This window comes from Drosophila subpulchrella, chromosome 4 (assembly GCF_014743375.2).
Source record: "Drosophila subpulchrella strain 33 F10 #4 breed RU33 chromosome 4, RU_Dsub_v1.1 Primary Assembly, whole genome shotgun sequence".
Classification (NCBI taxonomy): domain Eukaryota; kingdom Metazoa; phylum Arthropoda; class Insecta; order Diptera; family Drosophilidae; genus Drosophila; species Drosophila subpulchrella.
In genome coordinates this window covers 713,031-725,896 of record NC_050608.1, presented here as the reverse complement: position 1 = coordinate 725,896, position 12,866 = coordinate 713,031, and the positions used below count along the sequence as shown (strand labels likewise).

Sequence of the window (12,866 nt, the reverse complement as noted above, 5' to 3'; positions counted from 1 at the left end):
GTTATGGGCGTTAGAGTGGGCGTGGAAAATCAATACCTATCGATTGACTCAAAAAAAGGTTTGCCACGCCCACTTTAACGCCCACAAATCGCCCACAAACTGCAAAAAACCGTAAATATGAACGTGGATATCTCGGAAACTATCAAAGATAGAGAATTGGGATCTAAGACTTAGATTCCGTAGCCTTGTACGCAGCGCAAGTTTATTTCGCGATTATGCCACGCCCACTCTAACGCCCACAAACCACGCAAGCCTGTGGCGCCCACAATTTTCATGCTAGATAAAAAATTTTAACTGAAATGTATTGGTCCACTCTAACGCATAAAAGCCGTCCACAAACTTCAACAAATCGTCGATATGAACGCTGATTTTTCGAAAACTATCAAAGCTAGAGAGTTTGGATTTCCGATTTAGATTCCATATGGTCGTACGCAGCGCAAGTTTGGCACGATATTGTGCCACGCCCAAAAAACGGCCAAAACAGTACCGCCTACAGTTTTAGTGGGTCAATACCTATTGATTGACCTAAAAAAATGTTGCCACGCCCGCTCTAACGCCCACAAACTTCCCAACAAGAAAGGCAATGACGTATGAGCCAGACAATGACGAACATAAGCATGTGCAGAAATATGAGAGCGAACAGCGCTGCCGGCGCTAAGCTGAATGTGCGACTAACTTATTTTATTGAATAATTAACTATTTAAACAATTTGTCCTTTTTGTGTCCACCTCCAATAAACTCTCTCCAATAAACTCAGTACCAATTTCAATTATCTTATTTCGATTAGATTAACGTATATTTTGTATTGCTGAAAACAATGTTAGGGTCGCGATAGGTGGCCTTCTCGCTCTTTGCATTTTCTCTCTCCATTCTGACCTGCAGTACATTCACATGCGCCAAAAAAGAAAGAGACGAAAGGTCGTTTAGCCAGTGCTGCACAGCACTAGAAGGCAGTAAAAAAAATCAAAAAATCTGAGTAACAGTCGACTGTAGCGTTCTCTCTGGTTTTGTTTGTCTTTAGTGAGAATGAAATGTAGAGCCCAACAAAATAAGATTCCCTCAGAAAGTGAATGACAAATTTCGTGCTTGAATTAAGCATTTTGAGTGTCAATTCTTTACCAAGCATCGAAACGATTTTAAGTATAAATTATTTACAAACCTAGTTGTATTTTTTCTTGAAACAAGTACGATATATTAACAAAACATAAGGGTACAGGCATGATTAAAGACAAATAATTCGTACATTCTTGGAGCTATAATAAAAATACACCTTTGTCGATTTGTTTTTTTACTATCTTAATTATTAGCTAATAGAATCTGTTTGGATGGATTTTAATTTTGGATTATACACGATAGTCCAACTGGTAAACTAGTTAGAGAAGTAAGATTTGGAAACTGAAAATTAATAAACAAGATTTAAGAAATGTTAGAATATTACTCCCGAGTTGCAAGCCATGCGAATTATCGACGCATGTTTTAAGCGCAATAGAGTTTTGGTACGAACGCTGATATCACGGAAGATTTAAAAGCTAGAAAGCTGGGGTTAAGTAGATTCTAGAGATTTTCACTCGTAGAGCAAAGGGCTTTATTTTATTCGTCGTGTGTACGAACGATGTTAAAATTTTATAAACGAAATCGTTCTTAAATCTGTTTGTACTTGACGTTGGCATAGTGTTTTTTTTTACAATGACGATTTGTCAGTTCAAATTTTGAACGGATGTGCTAACAGGTCGACCTATAAACTTTACCCCTGTTAAACGTGTTAATGAGATTTTGTTCTATAGTACATGCAAAAAATTGTTCAAATTGTACCGTTTATTTAGACCAGAACTATGCTGGCAAATATTGCTTAGAACGTTTTAAAGATTACGTTCCTCCCATAAAAATAGGAACCTTACAGATCGACAACACCTAATATACTCTTAAGGGTCGGAAACGCTTTCTTCTACCTGTTACATACTTTCCGACGAGTGAAGTAAGTAAGTTACATGATAAAGTTGCGATCTTGTACACAGACGGGATCGATCTTTAACACAAACGGCGAACAGACGTTTTTAAGTGTTAATATCCGACATGCTCTCATGAACATATCGCCCAAATTTCGAACAAAGGAATTTGTGCCCATGGAGTAAAAAATTTGTAAAAGCTTTATCAAAAAACAAAAACATAAAATATTCGCTTTTGCTAAAAATACTTTGTTTCTAAATTTGTAATGTAATTTTGAAAGCTGGGCACTCTAAATTTAATATCTCAACACGATTCCAATCCATAATTAAATAATAGCTTTTCTAATACGTTATGTAAGTTTTCCTTACTAAAGAACTGCACATTGTCTGTATAGGCGTACATGGTACAATTCCAAATCAAACCGGAAATACGTTTGCAAAATGTTCTGAAAATATAAATATTCTACATTAATCAAATTGTGCTAACCTTGCAAAGCCACTGCAATATCATAACATGACAACCTCATCGCTGCACGAGCTTGACAGCTCAGGAGGGTGAAGGAAGGCGAAGTATATACATATGTGTGTATGTAACTGTAGAAATATGCAGGCGTAGAGCTAGGGAGTGCTACTTCTGGGGAATAGAAATAGGAAGGAAAGACAGAGTTCTATTTTTAAAAGCAAAATTTATGAATGAAAACAGAAACAGAAAATCATACCGCAGTTGAAACGGAACACATCTGAACACATATCACCATATATAAGACATCTTTTGCGAACTTTATTTCGATCTTGCGCCGAATTAAACTCCCCGAATATCATAATGCTATTGGAGACAGAAAATATAATCTTTTGAGAAGATTAAATTCATATTAGAAAAAAATAAAAAAAAACAATTTATCAAAAAAAAGATCAAGTTAGTAATTTAATAAATACTAAAGCTAACGAACTTCAAATTTTATATACCGATGTTAACGATGTTCTTGCTAAAAACGTACCTAAGGTCATAACATTTTAACCAGTGGTCTGAATTCAGCAATTCTTGAAGTGCTGGTAGGTATTGACAAGCGGAATAAAATAAAGTCACTGTGGACGGCAGTCCGTCTGTCCGTCCGTTTCTACGCAAACTAGTCTCTCAGTTTTAAAGCTATCGGGCTGAAACTTCCCAAAAGTCATACATCTTTTGTAGGTAGTATATAAGTCGGAACCAGCCGGATCGGACAACTATATCTTATAGCTCCCATAGGAATAATCGAAAAATAAAAAAATATTAATAAATTTTATCTTTGGTGTATAACATATAACCTCATAAGCTTGGAAATAACATTTTTTAATTAGTTTTGAATTACGAATTAAATTTTATCGAAATCGGAAGACTATATCATATAGCTGCGGCTTTTGGGAAAGTAGATGCGTTATATGATTAATGTTTAGAACAAAAACTTCTGGTATCAAACAAAACACTTCTTAACGAAGTAAAAATCTAGTGACGATCGCACCTTTAACAAACAAAAGTTTTGATATCAACTTTTGTGAGGAAAATGTATTATACGATCTACTAAATAAATAATAAATTCTCTATGCTTGTGTTTAGCTGTATGTTTTTGATAAATGAGAAAAATGTAGAAAGTGTATTTAAATATTTCTTTAAATATTTCTGTTTTTCCATTAGGTACGACTAACTCTCGTACGGCAAAACCTGTGTGCTTAATGCGATTTTTTTCGAATCTTCGAAGCGTATTCCATTTTTAAGTCGGTCATCTTAACATTTTAACTTAACATCTATAAATTTTCACATTAAGTGCTGAGTAGTGGGTATATGATAGTCGAGACACTCGACTATAATTTTCTCTCTTGTTTTTATTCCAGATTCGCCACCTTGGAAGGCTTGTGTGCGTTACAGTGGGCGTTGAAATTTGTATTATTTTATGTTAAGGTAAATCAATAGGAATTGAATAAGCCTATACATTTCATTTAGCATCAAAACTGTCGGAGTGGCACATTCGGATAACAAACGAGATCACGGCATTCATGCGGACAGAAGGACAGACACGAGATTGTCTTGTGATCCTGATCAGGAATGTATCTACTTTATAAGGTCGAAAAACGCTTCCTTCTAGCTTTTGCATAGTATAATAATTATGTAGTTATATATAATTATATAAAACTTTTAAATATAATTGTCTTGGAATTAATTTATTTGGTACAGAAAACTTCCGTTCTAGATGGACAGCTTGTTATACTTTAAAAAAGTCCACCCTAATGTACATATATACTATATTGGATAAATGTAATTTGCCGTCATCTCGAAGAGCGAATAAACGATACATAAGTGTGAGTGCCATAAACACTAGCACATGCAGTAAATCAACACATATAAATATAGAAAACTCAAAAAAATGAACAATATACTATCCCAACGCTTCATATAGATCATTGCACGTACAAAACCTATATAAAACTTTTTTTATATATGTAAGTACAAAATCCGTGAAAGGCGCTCGGCTGCTTTGCCACCCATTTCCATTTTCCGTCCATTTCTGTTGAATCTATAAACCGATTCATAGTGTGGGCGAAGGAAAGACGTAACATTTCTAATATAAATTGATCAGCCAGTTCATATTTTATACACATGACAACACCAAAATGCTGAACTCATCCATAAATGTCATAAAATTCATAAATATTGCTGTAAAATGTTCATTGTCTTCGCTGAAATGATTTAGGTCAGACCAAATCTTCAGATGCTTGTGTGGGCTTTTCTTATTTTATCAATGTCCACATATATGCATGTATGTACATATGTATATGCATATAGTTTGACGTTAAAGCTGATTTCCCTTTATTTTTATAACATTAAGATAGCATAAACTAATCGATAAAATAATTCAAGCTGAAATTCTTGTATTTGAAGCCAAATTGTATGTTCTCTTGCAGTTATACCCGGAAATACATTATATGTAAGTATATAGGCTTAAAATCTATGAAACATATTTTTGGAATCGCCTAAATGTCAACAAACAAAACAAAAACATGAAGTAAAACGAAAAGAACACTGTGATGGAGTGCTTCGATTATCAGACACTCGTTACTCCGGGGCTAGGATTTCTTATCAGAATACCATTTAAATTACTATATCATTTTGTCCTGCTAACCGATCCGAGTGGTAAACGTGACAGTTCAACAGCCAAATGCAAAATTTTATTTACCGTACGATACTTAAAACTTATTTAACTTATTAAGTAATGGTTCGACTTAATCAATTCGATAGACATTGACAAATAAAAAAAAGTACACTGGAAAAAAATCTTTAAGCCTGTGGGCGCCACAAATGTTTGCCATTTTAGAGTGTGAGGGTCTAGTCAATCAATTCGAAATGACGAAACAAAAAAATCTAAGTTAACATTTTTTTTACTAGCATCAAAACTGTGGGCGCCACAGTGTGCGGTTTGTAAAAATGGGCGTGGCACATCGGCATAGCAAACTTGCGCTGCGCAGGAGCCCCTAGAATCTGTATGCTTAGTCCCAAACCTCTAGCACTTTTATTTAACTCAACGAGTAACGGCTATAAAAGCGGATATGAAATTTTTATTTTTGATATTACTTACCGTCAGCAGCTGTTATTAAACGACTTTATGCCGTGTTGTATGGGATAGAATTAATTTTTAAATGGTTTTGCACTCTACAGCTGGTAAATACCACTTAAAAAACAAGAAAGGAAGTTAACTTCAGCAAGCCGAAGTTTGTATACCCTTGCAGTTATAATTATTAAATTTAATTCGAAATTAATATTCCCAATAGTAGAAGATAATATGTCAAAGAACACCGAAGCTATAATTTGTTTCATATTATTATCCCGCCAATTTTTCGATCGTTCGCTATATGATATAAACGTCCGATTTTGATAAAAATAAATCCGAAATTCAGAACTAATTAAAAAATGTTATTTCTAAGCGTAGGAGGTTTAATGTTAAAAAACAAAAAAGATACAATTTAAGAAAATTGTTTTTTCCGATTGTTCCTATGGGAGCTATAAGATATAGTTGTCCCATCCGGCTGGTTCCGACTTATACACTAACTGCAAAAGAAAGAAGTCTTCAGCCCGATAGCTTTAAAACTGAGAGACTAGTTTTGCGTAGAAACGGACGGACAGACTGACATGGCTAGATCGACTCGTCTAGTGATGCTGATCAAGAATATATATACTTTATGGGGTCGGAAACGTCTCCTTCACTGCGTTGCAAACTTCTCACTGAAATCATTATACTCTCTCTGCAAGGGTATACTAACTAAATACATTTTTTTATTTTTATAAAAATTTTTTTAAGTTTTTATCAAAAGCTAATGTTATCCAAATAATGTCTAATGTTATAAAATAAGCAAATTGATTGCCACTTTCTTAAAATGTGTTCTTGGCGTTGTCAACCGTAAAATCCAAGAAGTTCGCAGAAAATCTGAGCTTTGGAACTGGGATTGCCCACTTGGGATTTTTTGACCCAATTACATTTCGTTTGTCGAAAGGAATCGCATCACTCCAGTTGGAGTTTTCTTCCATAACACTTGCAGCCGATTCACCACATACACTCAGAAAAAATCAAGTATATCGTGCTGTAATCAAGTAATTGCAGTGTCAAAACTTTGCCATGCATCAAAAATCACGATCTCGAGAGCAAAATAAAGTTTTCAAGTACGATGAGAAATCTGAGACCTTGAAAAATTTAAAATACATTATATTTTTTTCCCGTTTATCATTCGCACCAAAATTTGATCAAATCTGACCATTAGTTAATAAATAACGACCTTAGCAACATCTTTAATGTCGTCTCAGCTTGTAGATAAAATTAAAAGTGTAAAATGTAAAAATGCAAAACACTATATCGTTGGAGCCACGCCCACTCTAACGCCCACAATCGACCATAACACTAAAACCTCTCCAGCGCCCACATTTTTTAATATTTCTAAAGATTTTAAATGAGAGTTTGCTCTTATTATCAATACCCATCCACATGACACAAAATTATTAAAATCGGACCGTTCATTATAAAGTTATAACCAAAAAAATATTTTGCAAAATCCAAAAGAGATTGTAGCATGCAAATGAACTGTTCTTACGAATACGCCACCAAGCCGCTAGGGGCGCAATAGGCTAGTTGGTGTTATAGGCTGGGCGGCGTGGTAGCGCTAGGTGGCGCTAGCCACAATCAAACATATCGACGCCCTCTCGCACTCTCTTTAGCTAAGTAATGGGTGTCTAATAGTCGAGGCCATCGACTATAGCGCTTTTAAGTGTTTTAATGTATTTTTGAGTGATTCTGAGCAGCTAATTTGCATAATTTAGGTATTCAACATTGTCAAGGGTAAGCCTATGTGTGAAATATACTTTTAATGAAGACCTTTTGAACTTCTAAGGTAAAAGATAGTATCTTACATTGGGAGTGTACATTGCGGCGGCGATGTGATTGTCTTTTTTTAATGCCCATATTGGTGGCAACTACCCCAGGACAACAAACTCAAACCGGAAAATTCAGATTTCATTAGATCTTTTGCGCATTGACAATAACAAGCAGCTCATCATCATCGTCAATCATCCCCTTCTTCTCAGTGTTGTATTGGACAGATAAACATCACATTAGCGTGATTCCAAGCCGATTAGCTTAGTTAAGCCGGAGTCTGAACCTGAACTCCGCTGAAGTTGCTTATTCATTGACAGCTACAGCTGAAAATCTGCTACCTCACCGTTACTCAATGCTTATAATAATTCCCGGGTGAGTAATAAGTACTCTCCATCTGGGTGGTAGTAAAGCATAAGTATAATGCGTTCAAAAATATTCTGTGGTCAAGACATATTCACGGTGTATGTGAAAACGACGTGCAAAAAGGTTTACAAGTTTATATTTTATGTAAGCGTTGCATTTTATTGAACACAAAGGAAAGCTGAAGTTTGTTTCAGCTTGAATTCCGCACAAGTGTCGGATGTTTAATTTTTGAGTAACCTTAATCAATTTGTAATTTATTTTTAAAAACTTAAAAAAATCCATCACAGTTAACTAGTTCAATTTACTATATTAACCTTTTCGCTACCCACAAACAAGCATATCTCCATCCCTATCGTCTATAAGTCTGTCTGTATATCTGGGCGTCCGTATGAGCGCTGAGACTTTGGAAACTATAAAAGGTATACAGTTGTGATCAAGCATGCAGGATCTAGGGGTTCCTGCCCAGGACAAGTGCAGAGTGCCAGGCCCACTCCAACGCCCTTAACGCTAAAATCTGTCTGACCCCACCATGTTTAATGATTTTGTAAATTAGATGTGATTTGGTTTCGCTTATCAATTGATCAAAACGGACCTTTTATTTGTCAATACCCATCGATCGACCTTAAAGAACATTGCAACGCCTTTATAATTTAAATATTTGTCCTGAACTTATACATAATGCGCTCTGCAAAGGTATATAAAAAGTCGGGCTTTTAAATATTCGTCCTTTATCCAGGGACTGTAAAAAGTCACGTATTAAATCTAAGGCAGCTGTTGACAAATTACCATGTACAAGACAAAATAAGTGGTCACGTAATCCGAAAAAATTAAATTCAAAGTTTTCAATGAAGCATTCAGCGTTATCTTAACAGAAATGTATTTTAGAAAAAAACATTCCAATGTTGTACAACTATTTATATTTGTATAAATGTGCACTTGAAGAACATTTCATTTTTTACAATACCTATAATGATTGTAATAATTGTACATGAAATTCCATTTTTATTTGATTCTCTTCAACGACTGAATAAGTTTTTATTATTCTTTTATACGCCAGTGTGCCGCTTTGTATGTAAGTCCTAGTTAGTGCTTTCAGTTTCTTTCATCATTTGCGCTGGTTTGAATAGCCTTTGTATTTTTCTCTTCATTCAAGACTCTAACAATAAGCTTTGCTTTTCACTGGCTTGTACTTTCTCCCTTTGCTCACTGTGGTCCTCGTTTACGATAGCCCTCCCATTAAGCTGTATCCATAGCCGTAGTATTGTCACATTTTAGAAATGTATTCAAAAAAAGTGTAAAGTAGGCTTCTTTTATTATTTAACGTTATGTGTTTAGGTGATAAATTGGGAGTAAGAGTGCAAAGGAAACTTCAACCCTAAAGCAGAATCTTGCCTAAATTTAAACCATATTGAATTAATCGTCACTTTGGGATCCGCACCCCACAGTGTGCAGAAGAAGAATATAAATAATTTTGATTCAAATAACTAAACAAGCCAATAAAGGTGTCCTTCATGAAATTTCGCGATACAACATTGTTTTATCGATCATCTCCCTCTGCAGCTGTTAGCGACTTTAATTTTCGGAACTTTCAGTTTAAGAAGTCCGATGGCCAATCTTTTACTTACTGAAGATATATGTTATATGTATGAGCTTATTGAAATTTTTAGAAGAGGCTCCAGACTCACCTGACATAGTAATCGACTTCGGATTAATTGAAGTTGTTTAATCATCTCTAGATCGGAGCGTTCCTTCTCATTCGATTGTTCTTCTCCAGGAGGCGGCATATCGGCATATCGGCGGTCTCTGTAAGAATTGTTAGTGGGAGCTGTCAGAAATAAAATATAGAAGGGTATAGTCGACTGCTTCGACTATCAGATAACCGTTACTTAGCTAACCATTTTTAAAACAAGAGAAACCGCCACAGTCGACGACCTCGACTATCAGACCCTGTTGTTCATTCCAATCGGCTACCTACATAAAGTGAAACCTAGGTGGCTCTAGTGAAATTTCGTAAGCAGCCGATTTCTGCATTAATATATCTCCATCGCACTTTGCTAATTATTAATTATTATTTGGTTATAACTTTTTATGAAATGGTCAGGCTTGAATAATTTTTCGCAGGTAGATGGGAATTGATTCAAAAAAGTGCCCAACAATTTTTGAAACTATCGTATTTAGACAAATTACGTTAAGAAAGCGTAAAATACCTTTTTAACGACATATAGCATAGGTTAGTTCATGAGCAATTATACCTGTTTTTTTTTAAATAAAGTTTTTTAAGTTGACCTGCCTTACACCATTTAAACATTTCCAAGACCTTAAAATATAGTTTGGATACCCACAACAAAATTCAATGCATGCCATTTTTATACCCCTTACTCGTAGAGTAAAAGAGTATGTTGTAATCGGGGAAATGTATGTAACAACACGACTCCATAAAGTATATATATTCTTCATCAAGATCACTAGCCATGTCCATGTCCGTATCCGAGATCTCGGAAACTGTAAGAGCTAGAGTGTTGGCACTTGGCATGCATATTTTTGGGCTTCCTTATTAATTTGACGGTATAAATACTTTTTCTAAAATGTTCCTATTCGGAGAAAGAATGAGGTGTCATTCGATGCGTATTTATATCTAAAACGAGAAAAATCGCTATAGTTGACGGCCTCTAGATACCCGTTACTCAGCTAAAGGGAGTGCGAAGAAGACGGAGTTCAGAGTTCATACGGACGGGCAGATGTACGGACATGGCTAGATCGACTCGGCTATTGATCCTGATCAAAAATATATATACGTAATATGGTCGGAAACGCATCCTTCTACTTATTACATACTTTTCGATGAATCTACCCTTATCTCTATGTCGAAAATTTAATAATTAAAAAGTTGGTGAACCATTCAAGTTGTATCATTTCAACAACATTTTCGTAGGATTATATCTAATATATACCTTCCTGTTGTGTGGCAATCCACAATGTACAATTATCCGCTCAAGGTTACCAAATTTGCCAAACTTCCTATTTGGATTGGCAATCTAATCTAATTCCATTAGACCTGCACAACAAAACTACCGAAAATGTATTTTAGAGTGGTCTGGTGCGGGGGATTGGTTAGCAACCTTCCGTACATGCGCACAAAGTCTGTACATTATTAAAGGTTCTTTATACCCGTTACTCGTACATACAAAAAATGGTTCTTGGTAAAATTGACCAAATCAGATAGTTATGTAAGTATAAAACAGAATACTTTATTTTTTTTAAATGGTTGTATATGCATGTACATGATAATATTTAATAGTTAAACTAATATAGTAGTATAAGTATATTAACATATTTACATAGATAACGGGAAATCGTTCACCCAGAAGTATGCAACAATAAGTTTACAAGTGCTCTCTAATGTGTTGTTTATAATTCTGACTCTAATTACACTCCCAAGTCAAACTCTTGAGTAGCGGTTAACAGCGTCCAATTAAAGCTGCCCCGTGAAAATTACTCATAAGTAAAAGACAACATGTAATTGTGCTCGGTATATAAGACGCATAAAATACACGGTCTTAATGGCCGTGACCGTCAAGTCGTAAGTAAACTTATAAGATTAATGCAATTTAGATGTATCTCGTTTATCCATTTTCCAGTTCCTATTTCTCTTGCTAGCACATAGTTAAATCCCAATTTAAATTTAAACAAGGAAGAACGCTATACTCGACTACCTCGACTATCAGATACCCGTTACTCAGCTAAAGGGACCAAAGGGAAATGGAGATATGCAAGCAGCAGAGCGAGATTGAAATGCGCCACCTACTGGCGGTAGACAGATTTAGGCGTTATGGGCGTTAGATATGGAGTGGCAAACTTTTTGTGAATCAATCGATAGGTATTGACAAGAACAATACATTTCAGTTAAAATTTTTTATCTAGCGTGAAAATTGTGGGCGCCACAGGCTTGCGCGGCTTGTGAGCGTTAGAGTGGGCGTGGCATATTCGCGTAACAAACTTGAACTGCGTACAAGGCTACGGAATCTAAATCTGAGATCCCAATGCTCTATCTTTGATAGTTTCCATTGTGCGTGGGCGGTTTGTGGGCGTAGCAAATTTTTTTTCAATCGATAGGTATTGATAAGAACAATACATTTCAGTTAAAATTTTTATTCTAGCATCAAAACTAGCCACAGTTTTGGACGGTTTGTGGGCGTTAGAGTGGGCACCCTGCTGAAACAAACTTGCGCTGCGCAGGAATCTCAGAAATCTGCATGCCTAATCCCAGTATTGTAGCTTTTATAGTTTCCGAGATCTCAGCGTTCATACAGACAGACGGTCAGACGGACAGACGGTCAGACGGACATGGCTAGATCGACTCGGCTAGTGATCCTGATCAAGAATATATATAACGCTTCCTTCTGCCTGTTACATACTTTCCGACGAATATAATATCCCCTTTTACTCTACGAGTAACGGGTATAGATATCGAAGGGAGGCACTGTCGGGGTTAGTACAGCTCTAAGAAGGTCATATCCTAGTCGGAAGCGGTGGAGACCTGATAGTGGGAGAATCGCTTCAATGTACCTCATAAAAAAGAATAATGTTCCAATATCCTTTTTAGAGCAAGTCATAGAAAAGCCAACTTTATTTTTAGAGCAAACCTTGCAACCCTAAAACTCGATTGCAAGAGAACCAAGGTTGACCACCAAGAACTTCCTTTACGCAAATAAGAAATGGCGGTCCATCAAGGGTATTCTTCGCTAATCTAGGCAATTTCCATAGTTTATTATAATAAATGTAATAAAAAGTAACTTTTAAATTACCTTTATAAAAGTAAGTTCATCCTCAACTTTTACCAGACTGCAGTAAAGTTTATTGTATTAATTAATGTATATCAACATAGGTATAATAGTAACCTATATCCAAGCTATTTTATAGAGCCTTAAGGCACTCATAACGAAGAGGAACAGTGCCAAATATAACAAGGAAGTGAATTTTGTCATCATAAATCTGCATACTGCATCCATAATGTACATTTGGTATTATACGCACGAAAGATCCACACAACTTCTGTCCCACGCACTAGACTTAGCATTGCCATGCCCTTCAACAACAAATGATTGTTTTCCCTATTCGCTTTGAACTGAACATTTTATTTATAATGATGACTTCCGCTCTGCGA

General features: G+C 35.7%; 1 protein-coding gene across 2 annotated transcripts in view; it reads right to left on the bottom strand.

Annotated features, from left to right (window-relative positions):
* LOC119549524 (transcription factor SOX-6) overlaps nucleotides 1-12,866 on the bottom strand; it is a 68,829-nt gene that overhangs the window by 29,532 nt on the left and 26,431 nt on the right. For both annotated transcript variants that reach the window (XM_037857684.1, XM_037857763.1), the window contains one exon: nucleotides 9,388-9,505. In XM_037857684.1, the coding sequence (XP_037713612.1) occupies nucleotides 9,388-9,486 (99 nt within the window). In that variant the 5' untranslated portion in view covers nucleotides 9,487-9,505. The remainder of the gene's footprint in view (nucleotides 1-9,387; nucleotides 9,506-12,866) is intronic.